We start from the raw sequence: 21,898 nt of genomic DNA on the forward strand, positions 1-21,898 counted from the left end.
TTACTTCAAAACAAATTACCAAGGTTGGCCTAGACTATTACATCATATTTAATGCCTAGCCTAGAAACACAGGCGTTACAATCGACTTCTGGCTCACGACCCAGAAATGGAAGGAAACAAGATGTTACAAAATACCCCTTTGGCCATAAACTAGTAAAGTTGGGGCTTATCATGGCACAAGTTGAACCATCCAAATATCTATTTCCATTCTCCGAGAATTTGATTCAGTACACAATAGTCTCTTGATTTTTATCTATACATATATTTACCTTCTGATATGGAGATTTGTATTAGATTAGGAAGGTATATAGCTTCCTTCCCTTCATCCCTATGATCTTTTACTTTTCTTGATAAGTATGTTGTGTATATATCGGTCCTGGTTCTTGAATACAATTGAGGCTTTCTGATATCAATTTTACAAAAGTCAAAAGAACATTTATCAAAAGTTTGGAAAACAAACCTAGTTGGGAATAGTAAATTACAAAAAAAATGAAAAAGTAACACAAGTCTTGCCAAACAAAGTCTCTTTAATGTATTAGATGTTCTCTTTCAAGTCTTATTCGTTAGTAAGTATTTCACATGCATATACTATTTTAATTTTGGAGAGTAGAAAGTATAAACAAGAATAAACGCAATGGAATTCCGAAGGACTTGAAGTAGCACTCTCGGGTTTATAGGTTCGCAAGTTGTGTGAGTCCCCGTGAACAAAGAGCCTTCTCAAGAACTGATGGATGTGTGGAATCACCACTACACTTTCTTCTTGCTATCTGGGGGATTTAGCACGGGTCAGAGGTGGCTGCCAATGACAAGGTAAAAAGATGGTAAAAACCTTATTCGCTATTTGGTATGACCTCTTTTTTAGTTAAATGAAATTTGTGCTAAATGAAATAAATAGCAATGTACTTTCATTGATTTTGTGTATTATAGCCTCCTACTTATATTGATTCCTATTACACCATTCTACTTAAAAAAACAATGATAAAAATTAATGTTTTCTGAATGCAAAACAATTTTCACTGCTAGAATATAAAAAAGGGATAAAAAACAATGCTATAACCGGGTAAAAGTTTCCAAAGTGCAATTCATTGGTAAGTAAAATCTGAAAGTAGTATGTTGTAATAGAAAGAAATGAAACTTTGATGCTATTATACACAAATAGATGAAAGTACATAACTATACAGGTTGTCCGACTTTCTTCCACCATTTTGGTTGGGACAAAACATTACAACTTTCGATTCATTGACATCAGTCCCACCTAATACAATGCATGCCAAATGCAGTACAAAAGGGCCTTAAGATTATTTATTTGACCAATATACCGGGCATTTTAACTTCTTTTTGCCAACCTATTAGAGAGATGTTATAATTGACACTCGTCATGGAGAAATTTGTTAAAAATGTCATTTTTTCTTTGGATAATAAGTAGACAAAGTAAGTCATGCATAGATTCAAATATTCCAAGTACTCAAAATTAACTCAATAGCACACAGGTCAAACAAATATAATATCCATAGTACTCGAAACTGACAAAATAATCAACATTTCGACAGAAGACAAAGAAAGTCATTGATAAATTCAGATATTCCAAGTGTAAAACCTTTTAAAGTTGTAGTTATATGATAGAAAATTCTTAATATAGGAATTAAGAAAAAGATTGTACCTTACATATTTTTTTATTAAGGCGTTGTACTTTAAAATCTACCCATTTCTAGCTTTGTCAAGAAAGTGAAAGAAAATTTACAATGAGTTACCAATCAACTGAAACCTAACCTAGCAAGTAGCAACATTGGATATATCATGGTGTAGGTTGAATATGAAAACTTGTTTAGTTTAATGAAGTGCCAAAATACATAGACTAAAACAAGCAAGAAAGCCAAATTGAGCAGTTAAGGAAAAGACTTGATTACACTAAAAGATGCAAACTAAATAGCTTTCCAAAAGTAGTTCAGAAAAAGACCTTGTGCCCTTGTTGCTTTTCCCTGCAAGAAATGGTTTAAGTGTTAGGATCGATAGCATCAGAAATACAATTTCAAATGCAGAAATTGGAATACAATGGTTATGTATTAAGTGATGTTCACAAGAACCACATGTGTTGTTAGGAGTTTCACATCCAATGCATAAAAAAGAAATGACACCTTTTGGATCGGCTTAGAACTATAACACGGATTCTTCTTGTATGTAAGTATGTAAAGTACATGTATTTTCCTTTTATATAATTATATAATTTTTGGCTAAAAATAAATTATTGTCATATCAATTTCAAAATTCAAACCAAAGTAAGATTATCAATAGAAAACAGAAAGAGTACTTGCTATAATAGTTTAGTCTGGATGTCTTTTCCTGGCCTTGTATCATTACGTAACACAACTCTTCGTAAGCTGTGGTCTGTATCTCGAATGTAAAACCAAATGACTGAAGAAGCCCTCTTGACCCATAGATACGCACTCCTTTCAACAAGAAGATGCTCTGTGGAAGATGAGTTATGTACACACCTCCTAAATCTAACTGTTTTAAACATTCTAAATGTCCAAGTTCCTCGGGAAATTTCTCAAGTTGAATACAATAGTTGAGACTAAGACGTTTTAGACATTTCATCTCACAGATGCTGTCCGGGATATCTTGTAATAACTCGCAATGATTGAGGTTGAGATTCTCTAAAGATTCTAATTGTCCAAAATCTTCAGGTAACTTCTCAAGTAACCGACAATTAAAAAGTTCGAGAAATTCAAGATGTTTCAGCATACAAATGCTATCAGGAAGATCTTTAATCTTTGCATATGACAAAATTAGCTCCTTTAAGCATTCTAATCGGCCAAGATCCTTAGGTAACTTCTCAAGAAAGAAACAGAAATCAAGTTTGAGAGATTTCAGATGTTTCAACATACAAAGGCTCTCAGGAATATCTGTTATCCCTGTATCTGACAAATCTAGCTTCTCTAGACATTCTAGCTGGTCAAGGTCCTTGGGTGCCTCGAGAATACTGCCTTTGAATTTAAGCACTCTTAGATGTTGTAACCCACAAATGCTTCTTGAAAACGCATCAAGGTTGGTGCAAGCACACAGACCTACAGAAATAAGCTTCTCAAGGTTTCTAGTCAGTAAGGGACGATCTTCTTTATAAAAACATGTAAACTGAAACTTTGGCAAATTATTGCCGGGGTGTAATGGGCAACCATCTAGGGATTCCACTATCAGATACAACTCAGCTAAAGGACCAATCTCAAGTGATTCATTCTCACTACAAGAAGAATCATTATTGGTAGGAAAAGTATCATTCTTTATTTTAAACTTAAAAGATTTAAACCTCAAACAACCACTCAAGTCTAAGTAGACAAGCTTTTTTAGACATCCATCGGCTATGTGAAGTTCTTCCAAATCATTACAATTTTTAAGATCTAAATACTCGAGATTCGGAGTCGGTCCAATGTCAAGGGTCCTCAACTTTGAATTATTGAGCTTTATGGATCTTAGATTTGGATATCTACCGGGCATGTGAAGTTCTACCAAACCCCAACAATCTCCAAGATCTAACAGCTTGAGACTGGGAGTTGACCCAAGGTTAATGGTCCTCAACATTGAATAACTAAGGTCGATAGTTATGAGCTTTAAACATCTAGCAAGCTCGTAAAGCTCTACCAAATCACCACACCCTTTAAGATTCAATGTCTCGATATTTGGAGTAAGCAAAAGATTAAGGGTCCTCAACTTTGAATAACTGAGGTCAAGGAATCTCAGCTTGTTTAAGAACCTAATATAAGCAAAAACAAACGATAAATATCGGTGTAATCACAAAGCAATGGATGTATAGCATTCACATGAGTGATGCAAAAGGATCAACCAATCATAATTATACCTTTCTTTCTCCCCCTTCCCAAAGATGTATGATTTTGCTGTGAGCCATCTCAAGTGCAACAAGATTATCTGCTTTAAATGTTTTGGGTAATGACCTAAAAGGATAACCGATCCAAAACAAATACCGCAAAGCATTTGAAAAGTTATTATATTTCCAACTCCAACAAGAACAACCACATTTACTTGCCTCAAAAGATCCCCCTGACACGTGAAGAAATCTAAGTTCCTTCATCTTTCTAAGACCTTTCATCACAACTTCCGCACTGACTTTCCACGAGTAAAATTGTATATATCTTGTTGCTTCAGTACCCTGCAATACAAAAGAAGTCACTATGAAACTTGCATTGTAATAAATGAAAATGTTTTATCTCCAACTTTGACATAAGCTTGATCCTTACCAAGTCATTAGACAATATATCTTCAATTTCCTTGTTAATCCACAATCGACTATGTTTATAAGGCTTATCGGGGTGTGAACAACGAATAATATTTCTGCCCATTTCTTCAACACGGTCATGCATGCCCAGATACCCACTATGATCAACAGTTATGAGAGATCTTTGCTCAAGAACTCTTAAACCACTTCTAGCATGAAATCCACAGCTTTCAAGCGCTTTGATTGCATTGGCTTTCGACCATCCTTTTAGTATACATGCAACATCTAGGAATATTTCCTTGTAATCCTCCTCTAGACTGATATAACTTAATTCTAATTTTTTCAGGGTTTCTAATAGTGGAATTGTTTTTAGTCTTTCTATGGCATCTATCCACTCAAACTCATTCTTACCACAGAGAAATGAACCCAAAACTTTGATCGTTAAAGGAAGACCAGCAGCATAATATATTACTCTTTGTACTAGTTTTTCGTACCCTAAATTTGGAATCACTCTCCCAAATGCATACCTACTGAAGAGGCAAATTGCTTCCTCTTCTGATAACAATTTGACATCATGAATCGATTTCACTCTGTGTGCTACAAGCACCTGCTCATCTCTTGTTGTAATGATAATTCGGCTTCCTGGCTTAAACCAATTCGTCTCACCGGCTAACACCTCAAGCTGCTCTATATGATCCACATCATCTAGAACAAGAAGAACCTTTTTACCAGGCATCCTCCTTTTCATAATGTTTATCCCGTCATGAACACTACTTACGGAGATGCCCCGATCATTTAAGACATCGGAAATGATTTGATTTTGCAACGACTTCAAACCGGACAAAGAAGCTTTTGAAACTTCTCGAACACTCTCAACGAAACTTTTACTTTCGAATTGAAAGGATATTTGATCAAAAACAGCCTTGGCTAGAGTTGTCTTCCCACCACCTCCAATTCCCTTGATCCCAATCATGCAAACATCATCAGAACCAGTACCCAAAGATAATAAAACATCATTGATCCGGGTCTCCATGCCTACAAATTTTTCATCAATGTTGAAATCGAAAGCTCTTAACTCTAGTGAAAGCTCTTCAACAATTTTTTGGATGAACTTAGCTTCGTGCCTGTATATTAAAGGAGATTCAATAAGCTTACCCAAAATGTTCACATCAGCAATATTGACTTTCAAAGCATACAAACGTGTAAGAAGAAATAACATAGTCCGATAGTCGTATAATCAATTTCATGTTTAATATTCCGAGACAGGTTGAGTCAGATTGACAATACAACATGAGATGCCATGACCGGGCCTTTTACATCTGTGGTAAACTTAGTTAAAGAAATTAAAATAACAAGAAGTTGAAACTTTTTACGGCTGAATGCAAGAATAGCAATGTCTTTTCTACTTTTTTCTTAATTATAGGATTGTACTTCCACTTTTTCTTATTACAACATTGTACTTCCACTTTTTCTTATTACAACATTGTACATTTAAAATTATTCTTTATTAAAGCTATATGGGTACTATTATACTGACATCAAAAACCTAGTTGAAGTAATGTTTCATAAAGTCTAATATCTTCCATTTAGCCCAATTTTTTGGCTTATGATGAATTATGCTTTTGTCATTAAGAAAATATAGAGATTGAAAGCCGATTATAAATTATTTATCGTGATTTTCGGCCAAAATAATTTGGCTGTGTTGGGTGCCGAATCTATTGAGTCACATTTGACAGCGTTGGTGGTTTGGTAATGCTTAATATCATATTCCGAGTTTGAGTAAAAATTTTCTTTTTTATTAAGGAGAAACTACCATGATCTAGTTCAGGCTCTTGTTGGTTCAAATTCAAAGAATAATACAAATATGTGATAAAAATTACCTATCAGCTGTGTTCTTCAATCCCCACCCAGCCAGATCCGCTGCTTCTTTCAGAGCATCCCTCCATTTCCCAGCAGCCTCTTTGTTTTCATGTTTGGCAAAGGCATTTTCAACTGCCCCACTCTGTTTGCGGACCTCAGAGGGCTCCACATCATAGAATACCGGGTAGGCAGTATGCTCGTTGGTCTTGTGACATTCCATTATCTTCACAAGCTCATCCAAACACCAGGAAGAAGAGGCATAGTTTTTTGAGAAAACAATGATGTAGAGTTTTGAATCTTCAATGGATCCAATGAGCTCATCGTGTATCCTTTTCCCTTTCTTGATTCTCTCATCGTCTTTGTAAGTGTAAATTCCTTTCTGCTGAAGAGCATAATAAAGATGATCAACAAAATTTGTACGAGTGTCTTCGCCTCTAAAACTCAAAAATACATCATATTTAAAACTCTTGTGGATGGATGAAGCAGAAGAAGATGCCATTGATAAATCGCCTTGAAGGATCCTATAAATTCAAGTCTTTGTTGGAGAAAATTTATACAAAACAATTGCAAAGAAACTCAGAGGAGATAAGTGTATAATCCTCAGAACGATGGTTCAATACTGAGAACGTGAAAGTCAACCCCAAAAATCACCAATAAAACCTACCAAACCCACAACTTGCAATTTAAGGGATATTTGGGATTGCTTATTTAAAACTTGTCCTTTTTTAAATGGTTATAAAACTTAGAGTAATTACATAAATGATCCTTGTGATTGTCCAAAATTACATTCCCAGTTCAACTTTTTCTTTTCACCGTTAGGTCCTAAAATGACCATGTCCTGTAACCATGATACTAAGTTTTTCACCTTCACACCTCTTTTTAATTCTCTTGATCTCTGAAAGAATCTGTTGGCGAGCTCAAAATGAATAATGATGATACAAATGTTTTTTCTAAGTGTACAAATAGAAAAAGCACTGATTCGATTTTGATATCACTGAAATTAGCAGGATCTAATGTAGTCTTCAGGTCATGAATTCACTCGAGGTATGTTACAGTAGCTCGCCAGAAATAACAAAGAAATATTGGATACATACTTATTTGAAGAAGACCATGATAATCTTCCCTTTGCCATCAGACTAGTGACTGGCGTTGTTCAACTACATCAGTTTGAACTAACTAAAACATGATTAATCAACACTGATTTGCTTCTAACTAAAATTCCCATCAAAGAACCGTGATTGGAGTACCTCGTCAGAGAAACTTAGTGATGATGTAAATATATTTATCTTTCAGGTCATGGAAGAACCTTGATTCGATTTGGAAGATTGATGTTGGAGGTGGCAAGAGAAAACGATGAATATTGTATCCACGGCGGAGGTGGGAGTTCATGGGGTCGAAAATGTAATTGCCAGAGCCTTGGATTTCCAGCCAGATCTGAAGAAGAGTTCAAACACCTGCAATTCTTCACGTTATTCGTGTTTTGGGAGTAATGGATGTGGGTTTTCGAAGTTAAGCTTGGGATACACCGTAGACGAGAAGGGTTATGACTTTTTATGACTTCATTTTATTTGGATTTTTTAATTTCATCTTAAAATGTGTTGCTTGATGAATATCATCTTTTAAACAAATATTATTATTATCCTCCTTAATACTCCTTAATAAATAAGGCTAAGCGGAGTGGCACTCGCCAAGCCACTCGCTTAACTCGCCAAAAATGTAGAACACCACCCCCTACCACTACAAGAATTAGCATCTATAGGGACCACAAAAGGCGTTTCTATAGATCATCTATAGAGACGACATGTCGTCTCTATAGAGTTGACCAACACTTTTTGACTCGTTAATCTATAGAGACGACCTGTTGTTGCAATAGGTTACGCAGATAGTTGGCGGGTCTACAAGTTAGGTGGGAATTTTCGCGGGACGTCCTTTTGTCTAAGGTGTGGAAACGACAGGTCGTCCCATAGGCTTCTACTCCCTAATCGAGAATACATCATCCCCCTCTCTCATTCAATCGCAACTGTTTTCACATTTTCCTCTCTCTCGATCGGCGATTGGTATATGTCGAACACCACAGGGCACATGGGACGATCGCCTAATATACAGCTCCGGCCTCCTCAGCAGCAACAACTGTCATTGTCAGCGTTGGTACTGCCGATCTCCTTTGGTAATTCGTGATCGCAGTCTCCCCTTCACTCTTCTCTCTTCTTTGATCGAAGATTTGTTGCTTTCCGGATACGAAATCGACGGCCATTTTACCAGCCCGACTCCACAGCACAACCACCTTCACTATCGGTGATGCTTCAATTCCCCTGTGACAACGACTGCTTCTTCACTCTCCAACAACATCCAATTTCGAAAATCATAAACGTATGTCACTGATCTGTTATTGTTCCAGCTGAGATCCTCCTCCTCGGAGGCCACCGTCTCCTCAAAATGGCGACGATCAGAACAACAACGGCAAAGGTATTAGAATTCGGAACTATTAGTGTACCTTTATGATTCGTCGTTGTTAGTTTGTGTATTGCATGTCGTTACATGATCATGATTTGATTGTTCTGTTCTCGGAGTTCATAAGATCTTACTTGGATTAGGGGAGCTGATTGCTATGAGTGAAATGAAATTGTAGAAATATACCTAACAGAATCAGTTTATAAGTCCAAAATCACTAAGAAATCATTGATTAATCTAGTAATTGGAGCGTTAGGTAGTGAGACTAATCAAGCAGGGCCAGATGTTGTAGAATCTGATCCACGGGTATGCTACTTTCATTAATAGCATTTTAAAAGTTTATACTTTATATGTGAAACTGTTTATTATTGCAGAAAGAATATGGTCGATATAAACAGTCAAAGGGTTGGAAGCATTTGGATGTATACAAATCTGGCATCCATGCTCTTGGTCTTTACACATCAATGTTCATCTCAGAGAGTGAAATGATATGTATATATGTATGAATGATTTATATATTTATTCAAAGTTATTAATATTACAAAAGCTTGACATGGATTATTCATCCTAGTGCTCTGAAATTGTGATTCCTGCTATGGAAGTAGAGCCACCTAGATGCTCATACAATCCATCATCTGAAAGTCATCAGGTCATTTTCTTATACATGATTTTTTCCCAATAGCCTGTTGAAACTATTGATGAATAATGACTTCCATTTTAATTACTTCATGTTTTTAACTTTTTGCAGGATTCATTAGCTCATGCAGTTCCTCTAACTGTTCATGGAGAAGCCATTGATGAGGAAGATGTGTGTAGCTTTATTCTTTTGTAATTTTGTCCCTTTAAATACTTATGTGTGTACCTAATGATTTAGAAATTAACAGATGTATTTTCTTGATGCGGACAAAGAGAGTGATGGTGATGCTGATGAAATGGTTGATGCAGATCTTGAAAAAAGGTATGTAGCTATGCACATCTCCTTGAAAAAATGGTTTATGTATGATTTATATTAAACTTATACTCTGAAAATTATGAACTAAAAGGGTAACACGAAATTTTTTCAGGTGACACCTGAAATTCTAAGAGAACTGAATAATAGCCGAATCCGTGGGGAGAAGGAGGATGATCTTATGTCTCTATATATCCTTCCTTTTGTTTAATTAAAGTTTTACTTACTCTTTCCTCATATTTTATTTTGGTAATGATGGAATCAGAGAAAGAATGGAATGTAATTACTCATTCCATTCCATCCAATGAAACAGACCCTTATAAATCTTTGTGTGATGTGAATTCATTCTCCTTAACTCTTGTATCACCTTCCCCTGTTTCTGTGATGAATAAAACTATAGATGAATACAGATTTGATATTCCAGATGTGCCCATGGAAGAGGATTAATTTTTTCAGAAGCTCACTTTCCCTTTTTGGTAAATTTGCTTTTCTTTTTCTTTTTTCTTCTGTTTGAACAGTGCTCATGTGAAAAACTAAAAAGTAATAAGTTAATGTTTTCAGGACTTGTTATGTTGCAAAAGTATGCGGATTATTTTATGAAGTGTGAGGAATATAATTAGCAAGTTTTGTAGAAAATACTTTGTAGTGTCATTAGTATGTAGCTATGCAGATCTTGAAAAAAGGTATGTAGCTATGCAGGCCATTTAAAACTAAAAGGGTAACACGAGTGTTTTGAATAAGAGGATTAGGAATAAAGAAAAAATGAAGATGCAAGCAGAAGCTAAAAAGACAAAGGAGTTCACTAAAGAGCTTGACAGGTGATTTTTTTAAATGTATTTGGTTTTATATCTATTTTTATTTTCATTATATTTACTTGATTTGGTTTTAAATATGTATAATGCAGCTTACCAGATATAATTGATGAAATTGCCAAAGAGGATGAAGAGAAAAGCAAGAGGCATGAAAAAATCATATAGCTTTATCTATAGAGAAGACATGTCGTCTCTATAGCTTTATCTATAGAGAAGACATGTCGTCTCTATAGCTTTGTCTATGGTGATGGGAAAATTATAGCGACGAACCCTTTAGAGACGATATGTCGTCTCTATAGGTGTGCTATTGCGACGAGTTTTTTAGTGACGACAATGCAGATCTATTGCGACGGGGCTATGGAGACAAGAGCTATCGGGACGACATATCGCCCCAGACAGCTATAGGGACGACTTTTTGAACCTATAGAGACGACAATTGTCGTCCCTATAGGTCCCGTTTGTTGTAGTGTACCTCTAGCTAGGGGGCTCGCCAAATGAAATACGCCATGCACAAAGCGAGAAGAAAGAGAGAGCAGTGAAGGGTTTTGACCGGTTGAAATGGGTTGCTTTGGATTGCATATTTATTTCAACCGTGCGTATTCAATGGTTTGCTTTGTTGACTCCATCCATAACTAATTTATGCATAAATATCTCAACTACTTACTTTTGATTTAATTTAAAAAAAATGTTTTTAATAAAAAAAAATATTCAACTACTATCAATTAAACTACACTCTCACCAATTTATACACACAAAATACCATATCTTTTCCACAAACTCTCTCAGTTTAAGAAAAAATGTCTTCATCTCACCAATTAAACCATACTTTCACCAATTTACACACACAACCACTACAATATGGTGGTCAAGAATGGATACAAAGAATGAGGATAATTCACAGTGCAGTAATCCATACCGATCTTCGCCGCCATTTGACCGATCATCTTTGGACGATGGACAATCTTGATCGAAATATGTCACCGGAATACGAATTTGAAGGCCAGTATTCGGAGGAAGACACGTTGCTTTAATGTGTGTGTGTGTGTTTTTATAAAGTGAGTTTTAATAATGAAGTGTGCTTTTTTATGTATTAAATCGTGTTTTAGGTCTTAAGTAGTATTAAATCGTGTTTTAAGTTATTGTAATCGTTTTTATTTAATATGAAGTGTTTGCCGTTAAAAAAAAATTATGTCATATTAATTAAATCAAAAAAATGTTTGTGTAATATTAAAAATATATATATTTTATTTAATATTAAATAAAAAATGTATGTTTATTAAAATAAAGTAATTAAATTAAATTACAAAAAAAATACAAAAAATATATTTTATATAATATTAAATAAAAATTGTTTGTTTATTAAAATAAAGTAATTAAATTAAATTATAAAAAAAGAAAATAAACAAATGGAGTGCTATGAGTGTTACCACTCTCTACCAAATGTTATGTTTAGGTGTTAAAGGGAAAAAATAAAGTGACACTCAAAAAGGTGACGTGGCAAGGTGCTAGGAGTGTTACCACTCCCTTTAGCCTAAAGAACTTATTGTCACGTCCTCTTCTCCTTGCATTGGACACAACATTTTCTAAGCATTTTTTAGTTAATGTATTTTCCATATGTATATTTCTTATTTGTTCCAGCAGATTTTATTTAACACCTCATTAAATTCAATTTAGAATATAAATGTCTTCAAAAGAGAAATTAAATATCCTCCTACTTTTTATTCTTACAAATCCTCCTACCCAATTAAATAGTGACATGTGTAACATTTAATGTCCATTTAATGATATTTTAGTATACCAATATAACACGTGTCATCATTTAAATGGATAGAAGGATTGGTATGAACAAAAAGTAGGAGGATATTTAATTTCTCCCTTCAAAACTGTCAGCCAAATAATTGGTGCCTTTAGATAATCACACACCGAATTAGTAGAGATTCAATTTCGAATTCCTTATTAATCGATTGATGATTGGATTTCCAAAAATATTATATGTCACCAATCTCATAAAATTGTCTCATATACGGTAATCAATTCCATATATATATGTATATGTTTGACTATTTAATCCATTTTCCTTCTCTGACTTTACCGTCTTTTTATATAGTTTCTTCTCCAAATTCATCAACGTCTAGAACAACAACTAAAGAATGTTAGCTCTGTTACTTCTTCTTCATCTGTAAAATACATATAATATCATGTTTATATTCAACAAAAATATAGCATCTTTTTTATATTAGCTCTGTTATATTTTTAAAAGAATACTTAATATTTAGACTTTTAAAACGTTTACATTATCTGTATGATGTTAGAAATAGATAAAATATTTTGTTTGATTTTTTTACTTGGTCATATACAACTTTCATTTGTTTTCTAGAGAAGGGCATGTTGGTACATTTTCAAAAATAACCAGAAAATAATATTGTACTTTATAAAAATATGAGAAAATATCCTCCTACTTTTTGTTCCTACAAATCCTCCTACCCAATTAAATAGTGACATTTGTAACATTTAATATCCATTTAATGATATTTTAGTATACCAATATAACACATGTCATCATTTAAATGGATAGAATGATTGGTAGGAACAAAAAATAGGAGGATATTTAATTTCTCCCTTCAAAACTGCCTGCCAAATAATTGGTTCCTTTAGATAATCACACACCTAATTAGTAGAGATTCAATTTCGAATTCCTTATTAATCGATTGATGATTGATTTCCAAAAATATTATATGTCACCAATCTTATAAAATTGTCTCATATACGGTAATCAATTCCATATATATGTATATGTTTGACTATTTAATCCATTTTCCTTCTCTGACTTTACTGTTTTTTTTATATAGTTTCTTCTCCAAATTCATCCTCGTCTAGAACAATAACTAAAGAAGGTTAGCTCTGTTACTTCTTCTTCATCTGTAAAATACATATAATATCATGTTTATATTCAACAAAAATATAACATCTTTTTTATATTAGCTCTGTTATATTTTTAAAAAATACTTAATATTTAGACTTTTAAAACGTTTACATTATGTGTATAATGTTACAAATAGATAAAATATTTTGTTTGGTTTTTTTACTTGGTCATATACAACTTTCATGTGTTTTTTAGAGAAGGACATGTTGGTACATTTTCAAAAATAACCAGAAAATAACATTGTACTTTATAAAAATATGAGAAAATATCCTCCTACTTTTTGTTCCTACAAATCCTCCTACCCAAATAAATAGTGACATGTGTAACATTTAATGTCCATTTAATGATATTTTAGTATATCAATATAACACATATCATCATTTAACTGGAAAGAAGGATTGGTAGGAACAAAAAGTAGGAGGATATTTAATTTCTCCCTTCAAAACTGCAAGCCAAATAATTGGTTCCTTTAGATAATCACACACCGAATTAGTAGAGATTCAATTTCGAATTCATTATTAATCGATTGATGATTGATTTCCAAAAATATTATATGTCACCAATCTCATAAAATTGTCTCATATACGGTAATCAATTTCATATATATGTATATGTTTGACTATTTAATCCATTTTCCTTCTCTGACTTTACCGTCTTTTTATATAGTTTCTTCTCCAAATTCATCAACGTCTAGAACAACAACTAAAGAATGTTAGCTCTGTTACTTCTTCTTCATCTGTAAAATACATATAATATCATGTTTATATTCAACAAAAATATAGCATCTTTTTTATATTAGCTCTGTTATATTTTTAAAAGAATACTTAATATTTAGACTTTTAAAACGTTTACATTATCTGTATGATGTTAGAAATAGATAAAATATTTTGTTTGATTTTTTTACTTGGTCATATACAACTTTCATTTGTTTTCTAGAGAAGGGCATGTTGGTACATTTTCAAAAATAACCAGAAAATAATATTGTACTTTATAAAAATATGAGAAAATATCCTCCTACTTTTTGTTCCTACAAATCCTCCTACCCAATTAAATAGTGACACGTGTAACATTTAATGTCCATTTAATGATATTTTAGTATATCAATATAACACATGTCATCATTTAAATGGATAGAATGATTGGTAGGAACAAAAAATAGGAGAATACTTAATTTCTCCCTTCAAAACTGCCAGCCAAATAATTGGTTCCTTTAGATAATCACACACCGAATTAGTGGAGATTCAATTTTGAATTCATTATTAATCGATTGATGATTGATTTCCAAAAATATTATATGTCACCAATCTCATAAAATTGTCTCATATACAGTAATCAATTCCATATATATGTATATGTTTGACTATTTAATCTATTTTCCTTCTCTGACTTGACTTTACCGTTTTTTATATAGTTTCTTCTCCAAATTCATCCTCGTCTAGAACAACAACTAAAGAAGGTTAGCTCTGTTAATTCCTCTGCATCTGTAAAATACCTATAATATCATGTTTATAGTCAACAATAATATAACATCTTTTTAATATTAGCTCTTTTATATTTTTAAAAAATACTTAATATTTAGACTTTTAAAACGTTTATATTATCTGTATGATGTTACAAATAGATAAAATATATTGTTTGATTTTTTTACTTGATCATATACAACTTTCATGTGTTTTCTAGAGAAGGGCATGTTGGTACATTTTCAAAAATAACCAGAAAATAACATTGTACTTTATAAAAATATGAGAAAATATCATACATTTTCATTATATGTTTCATGTTACAAACAGATAAAATATTTCTTTTTGAATTTTTTTTACTTTGTGATATACAATATTCATGTCTTCCTGTCTATCTCTATCTTTGGATTTTTCTAAACAAGTATTTCATTCCAATTCTTTTCACAAATTTTGTGAGAATGTGTTTTCTGGATAACGGTATGTTGGTACAGATAATGTAAATAACCAGAAAATAACATTGTACTTTATGTATTTTCGTATAAACAGTTACATGTTCAACTCACTTTAAAAAAATGGATAAATGGCAGTTTTGTCATTTTTTTGTGGAATATAAGATAGTACCTAGAATGAATCACCACTGAATTGTATGTAGCTATCTTATGTTGTTTATTTTTGTCATGTAGTTTATTAGTTTACATATAATGTTTGAAGAAATGTTTCATATAATTAATTTTATACCAAAGAACAAAAGTAAATGGGTTACGCGGGCAGGTTCGATCCACTGACCACCGAACTCGTGAACCCATATACATATACGGGTTATGTGGGTTGGGTTGGGTTGATGTTTTCAACCCACCAACCCATATATTATATGGGTTGGGTTGCGAAAATCATATCTTTATCGTACGGACTCCGTTTTGAGAGTCTTTATTTCATCGGTTTTGTGTAAAGGAGTACTTCAATTCTACTTTTGGTTACTTTAGCTAAAAGTCAACCATTCTCTTCGTAACTTTTGACGTTGTAACTTTTTGTGTGCGGTAGATTTTTATATTTTTATAAAAATCATAATTAATTCATACGGAGTCGGAATTTTACGAAATTTATATTTTCGGGATCGGAAAGATGTGTACTTTCGGAATATGTAATTATCTGCATATGATGACACGACTTTTTACGCACCTTATTTTTAGTTTACAGACGATTTGGCTGATAACGGGATGTGAAATTTTAATTTCATTTATCTTTTTATTTGTTTGTTTTAATTTTAAAAAAATACCTTGTGCCCTTACCCTTTTTATTTAGGCGTATGTGAGTTGTGTGTTAATATATTTAGAGAGTGAAAGGTCCTAAAAACAGTGATAAAATTTTTCATTTTAAATCTCCATAATTCTAAACATCAGATATCTCAAAATCAGCCACGATACAGTATATAAAATCATCAGAATAAAAATAGTCATCACTGCGGAATCATGAGGGGGGTGTTATGCGATCACGTCGGGCCCTTCCCTTTCGTACTGGAAGTACCTGAAACCATAAACATAAACTACTTAATTTATACGCACATGCAAAGTAAGGTCAAACCAATATAATACTCTAAAGTAATATAAAGTATAAAGTGCATGGGGGATAAGAGAAGTAAGCTAGAAAAGAAATCTCCCATGCTTGAGGGATTTTCGGCCTTGTCTTCAAAAGGTGACAAAAATTATCTTCTGGTTTCTCCAAGCAAATAAAACCAACTAACTACTTAATTCATGGTTAGCCAAAATGTCCAAAACCTTTGTACATGACTTATTAGTCATATCATATGATATAATTACTAGTTTGTTATTTATTTTATCATTAGAAGAGTTGAATTTATTTATTAATGACCAAATACTTAATAAATATTCAATAAGTATCAACTTGATTAAGGTGTGACCCTATAAGATCATGTGTTATTAGCAATATCACTCAATAATGATTCTTGAGCATATAGATCCAATAGAAGGAACCTTTGATGACACTAGATCTCAACCTAAGGTTGAACCTGTTGAGCTCATTGACAATTTGTTACCTCTTCGTCGATCCAGTAGAGTTAGTACACCACCTGAGTTCTATGGTTTCCAAATAACGGCAGATTGAGATACGTTTATCAGTGATAACACACTGGTAAATTTGGATGAGCCATCTAACTACAAGGAAGCAATGGCAGGCCCTGAGGCTGCTAAATGGAAAAAGGTAATGGAAAGAGAGATTCAATCCATGTATGATAACCAAGTATGGACCTTGGTTGATCAAGCTCCTAGTTAAAATATTATAGGTTGCAAATGGATCTTCAAGAAGAAGACCGACATGGATGGTAATGTACAGACCTTCAAAGAAAGGTTGGTTACAAAGGGCTTTACTCAAACCCAAGGGGTTGACTATGATGATACCTTTTCACAAGTTTCTAAGACTAATTCTATTAGGGCAATTTTCTCATAGTTGCTTATCATGACTATGAAGTATGGCAAATGGATTTTAAAACTGCTTTCCTTAACGGGAAACTGGTTGAGGATGTTTACATGGCTCAACCAGAAGGTTTTGAACATTCCAAGTTCCCTAATAAGGCGTGCAAGCTTGAGAAGTCCATTTATGAACTGAAACAATCATCTCGTAGTTGGAATCTTTGCTTCCATGAAAGGTCAAAGAGTTTGGATTTTCTAGAAGTGAAGATGAGTCTTGCATATATGTAAAAGGTAGTGGGAGTGTAGTGACCTTCCAAGTCTTGTATGTGGATGACATGCTCCTAATAGGAAACGATGTTCCCATTTTCCAAGAACTTAAGTCTTGGCTTGGGAAATGTTTCGCTATAAAGGATCTAGGAGAGGCTACGTCCATTCTTGGAATAAGAATTTACAGAAACAAGTAGAAATGTTTACTAGCTTAGCCAGAGTACAAACTTGGACAAAATATTGAAACGGTTCAGTATGGAGAACTCCAAGAAAGGGGACTTACATGTGCATCATACGGTTAAGTTAAGTAAGGCTCAATGTCCTAGTAGTGATAAGGAAATAGATACTATGAGTCGAGTCTCATGATTCTGCTATTGGATCGATGATGTATGATATGACATGTACTCGACCTGACGTGGCTTATGTTTTAAGCGTGGTTAGTAGATATCAGTAAAATCCTGGTTTGGCTCATTGGACAGCAGTAAAAAACATTCTTAAGTATTTGAGAAAGACAAAAGATATAATCTTAGTCTTTGGTGGAAAATATGAACTTAAAGTATGTCACACCCCCGAACCAGACGACGGAAAACGTCTGGGGGCTTGTGTGTGACTTCATCTTGTAATATCATCACAATGAATATAATTGAAACGAGACAACACCATCATCATACATATCAAAGTACAACCAACATTGTTTACATCAAGTTTAGTATCATAATTTTACATGCCAAAATATTCAATGTATGATGATAATAAAATACGACAATTTCCACATGTTCTTGCTGACCTTTCCGCTTAACGATTCCCTGAGAATACTAGTTATTTTGAAAACGTCAACATATATAATGTTGGTGAGTTCATAAGCATGTCTGAATAAAAGTTTTGTATTGTTCGTGAAACACCAGAAAATCCAATATTTTCTGTAAAATAGTTTGAAAGTGATGTATCAAAATCAAGTATCAATGCATGTGTGTTTTCTGTTTTTGAAATGTATATAAAAATGTAATCCGGATAAAAATCCCATGTTTTCTGTTGTAAGTAGAAGGTATTGTTTAACTGTATATTTTCCCTAGAAAATCCTATATTTTCTGTTTATAAGAGTGTCGTGGTCTCAACCCTAAGACCGAATATCAGTGTATGTATGTTTTTGTATCAACAAGATTCCTTATGTATTCCGTAAAATTTTGATGGAGAGAATCTCTATGTGAGCCGTTTTAACTGTCACACCCCAAAACCGAGAACGGCGGAAACGTTCTGGGGTGGAGGACGTCATGTACAGTATCATAACAATGCATAATAGTAAAGACAAGCAACAACATCCATTGCATTAATATAATAATTGTAATACAAGCGTGTTCTGTATAGTTTATAAGACACCAAAAGTATAATCAAAATAAAAGATGAGTCTTGTGTGTGCTCCATCTTCTCAAAAGCTTCATCTGTACCTGTCTACTGATGACCTGAGAATACAAGTTATTTTGAAAGCGAGTATCAGCATAAAGCTGGTGAGTTCATAAGTATTTAGTGTCATTGCTTGTATAAAATGTTTACAACCATGTAGTATAATAGTTGATATCAATGTTTGAAAATAGTATGCTCCCTAGAAAATCCTATATTTTCCAGTAAAAGTAGTCTTCTACCAAGACCCGGTTGGTTGCATGTTTGATCCTTTGAAAATGTAAAAGTTTTCCCAGTGAAACTATCAGTATGAAAATATAGTTTTAGACTTCATTCATGTAAAGTAATTGGGAAAATAATGCTTTACCCCAGCAGTGTCACTGTCGGCTTAATGTAATGAAAATGCAGACTCCAGGTAGTATTAAATGTACAATACACCTCGGGGAATCCGTTTTGCCTTTAATTCTTAAAGTGTTAATTAAAGGTCTGAATGTGAACTCGTATGTAACCATGCTGATTGACGATTGAATAACTGATGACCCTCCGAGTCATATGTAGTGATGTGACATTTTGTCACCCCTTGGCCTTTCGGCTGGGACTGTAGCTAGCAGTCGGGATGTGGGAGTGTCTGTCCCGTATAGATATATACACACAATGCCCGCTCTCCCTCCAGGAGACTCTGGTTACACGGTGATACCACTGTGAAGTGTCGTATCGAGAAGTAGTATGTCACATTCTAATTATAGTATATTCTCTTGTATATTGTATAATGTATTTTCTTGTATATTGTATAGAGTGTTCCTCTTGTATAGTATATAGTATTCTCTTTGTATAGTATTTAGCATGTATTGACTCATAACTGTACTGACTCTGGTAGGTGTCATGGTAATAGTAGTAATGAGTAGTAATCCTTAACTATACCTATTATAGTTAAATAGTAATCTTGGTTGCATGCCTTTGTTACACAAAGGTACTGAACTGAAGTGAAGACTTTTATATCCAACACAAATATATATGATATATAACTAAGAATTCAATGACAGTCGGACAAATAACAGAATACCCTAAGTCCACAACCAAACAAGGAACAGGAAATAAGGTGAGCTATCAGTCCTAAGTCCTTCAAGTCTTACTGATATAAATATATTAGTATAGATATGGTTTTGAAGATAAAACAAGTTTAAAAGAGTTTGAAAACAGTTTTAGCATTTAAATAATTTGATAAAAGGTTTGAAACACTTGAAAACCCAAAGTTTGATGGAAATCTAAAAGTAGTAACAAATCATGTAGTCTGTTCTAGTTATTAATCACATGTGATTGATATCATAACTATAACAGTTCAACTTGTATTCCCCCCATAAAAGTATTCAAAATCGTTTAAAAGGTTGATTTAGGGGTATGAACTCACCTGTAGTGAGTGGATTGGATGAAAGTGTCGGGTAGGATGCTAGGTGTCAAGTGAGGACTTGAACACACACACGGATCCTATGAACATGTAGTCATACATAAATGTATCTAATTAGTTATTTAATCACTAATTAAGCAAGTAAAGACACTCTAATATGTGAAAACACTTTGTTTCAAGTGCTAGGAGTGCTAAGGGTTGCATCTAAGGAGAGTATGGCTTCACATTGGAGTTTACTCCTCAAATGGTCACCCTACATGTGTTTACGGTTGATGGACCATTTCCCCCATGAGTTTATGGCCGTAAACTCATGTTAATGGTGCATTTGTGTGTTTCAAGGTCCTATATCTCACAAGGAAGGGTTCTAAGTTCGAATCAAAGGCTTAGGAAGTGGTTAGGGCACAAAAGGACCTCTCATTGGAGTTTACGGTCCTTGAACCATCCTTGAGAGTTTACGGTCGTAAACACTTGGGTTTACGGTCTTAAGCCCATGAGTTTACGGCTGTAAACTCATGTATGCCTCAACCTTTTCGTGTTTTGGTGTTTCTAGCTCATGCATGCAAGTTTCTAGCCCTTTATCCAATCATTTGAAGGTGTTAGGGGCATCAAAACACCATTTGGGGGTGTTTACGGTTTTGGGAGATCCCCAAACCGTAAACACATATGTTCTTGGGGATTTTGATGATTTTACAAAGGATTAACAAGTATACTAAGCAAGTAACTAGATAGGAAGGGTATACTTACTTATATGAAGCTTGTAAGAGTGATTAGAGCCCAAAAACACTAGTGTGTGTTCTTGGTGTTCTTGGTGTTTTGAAGAACACTTGAAGATCTAAGTAAAAACCAAGAATCCATGGATGAAATGATGTATAAACACTAGATTAAGTGTTGTATGAACGAATCTAGGAAGGAAACACTTACATTTTGGCGGATTTGAAGAAATGAACTTATGATACTTGAGAGAAAAAGCTTGGTGTTCTTGAGGTGGGAAGTGGAAAATGAGGAAAAGGTGTGTAAACTCATGCTATATGCATGAGTTCTTGGAGAAATGGTGTTTACGGCCCAAACACCTCTTGTTTGGCCGTAAACACCTTGCTAAGGTGTTGTTTGTTTTGTTTGTTACACATCACTAATAACGACACTTCCTTTTATTAAATCGTTTGACGAAAATAAAATAAAACACCCAAACGGACTTTAATCCGGCCAAAAATGTGCTGAAATGTTTTTGACTATTATTTGAAGTGTTTGACTGTAGAAATTATACAAATGAAAATTTCGGGTTGTCACATTAACCATACTTGATTATGACGAATTCGCCTGTCGTGGCGTTTTCAGGCACCGGCTTGTTTAAGGTAAGGTTTGTCACCCTAGACTGGCCTAGTCTAACTATAGCGAACAGCTCAGGTGTGGGGTGTCACCCCGTATAGATCTATACACAAGCTCTCGCTCTCCCTCTAGGAGACTCTGGTTATAACTACAGGCTACGATTGTACACTTGAGAGATGTCAACCTACATGTCTCACTAGCATCCTTAACTAAGTTTACGCGAATATTGTATTATGTTATATAATGTTTCCGTGTATGTTTTATGTTTGAAAAGCCCAACGAGTATGTATATGAATGTACGAGGCCCAACAGACATGTAGAAGGACCACTAAGGCCCAAATAAACATGTATTGTATAGTCAAGGCCTAATAAGCATGTAAATGGGCCACTAAG

The 21,898-nt window shown here is 33.9% G+C and overlaps 1 protein-coding gene across 10 annotated transcripts; it reads right to left on the reverse strand.

Annotated features, from left to right (window-relative positions):
• Positions 1 to 413: 413 nt before the first annotated feature.
• On the reverse strand, positions 414 to 6,716 carry LOC145116394 (TMV resistance protein N-like). Of its 10 annotated transcripts, none has more exons than XM_079052734.1 (5): positions 6,109 to 6,716; positions 4,251 to 5,352; positions 3,854 to 4,162; positions 1,958 to 1,979; positions 414 to 796 (listed from the first exon to the last, which is right to left on the reverse strand). In XM_079052734.1, the coding sequence occupies exons 1-5, from the start codon at positions 6,585 to 6,587 to the stop codon at positions 777 to 779; spliced, it is 1,932 nt and encodes a 643-aa protein (XP_078908860.1). In that variant the 5' UTR covers positions 6,588 to 6,716; the 3' UTR covers positions 414 to 776. The 10 variants fall into 10 exon arrangements, 8 of the variants coding, with proteins under 8 accessions (XP_078908860.1, XP_078908867.1, XP_078908863.1 ...); XR_013712054.1 differs by lacking the exon at positions 414 to 796 and having other exon boundaries at positions 1,964 to 1,979; positions 3,854 to 3,947; positions 4,040 to 4,162; XR_013712053.1 differs by lacking the exons at positions 414 to 796; positions 1,958 to 1,979 and adding an exon at positions 3,637 to 3,748 and having other exon boundaries at positions 3,854 to 3,947; positions 4,040 to 4,162.
• Between the last annotated feature and the right edge of the window lie 15,182 nt (positions 6,717 to 21,898).

The sequence above is a fragment of the Lactuca virosa genome, chromosome 5 (assembly GCF_052849685.1).
Source record: "Lactuca virosa cultivar CGN04683 chromosome 5, Lactuca_virosa_CGN04683_v6, whole genome shotgun sequence".
In the NCBI taxonomy this organism is placed as follows: Eukaryota; Viridiplantae; Streptophyta; class Magnoliopsida; order Asterales; family Asteraceae; genus Lactuca; species Lactuca virosa.

Coding starts and splice junctions, on each gene's coding strand:
- LOC145116394 (XM_079052734.1), bottom strand. CDS start 6,587: ATGGCATCTTCTTCTGCTTCATCCATCCACAAGAGTTTTAAATATGAT. Junction 5,353..6,108: donor TTGAAGAACACAGCTGATAG/GTAATTTTTATC, acceptor TTTAATATACAG/GCACGAAGCTAAGTTCATCC. Junction 797..1,957: donor AAAAGCAACAAGGGCACAAG/GTCTTTTTCTGA, acceptor TGTCATTGGCAG/CCACCTCTGACCCGTGCTAA.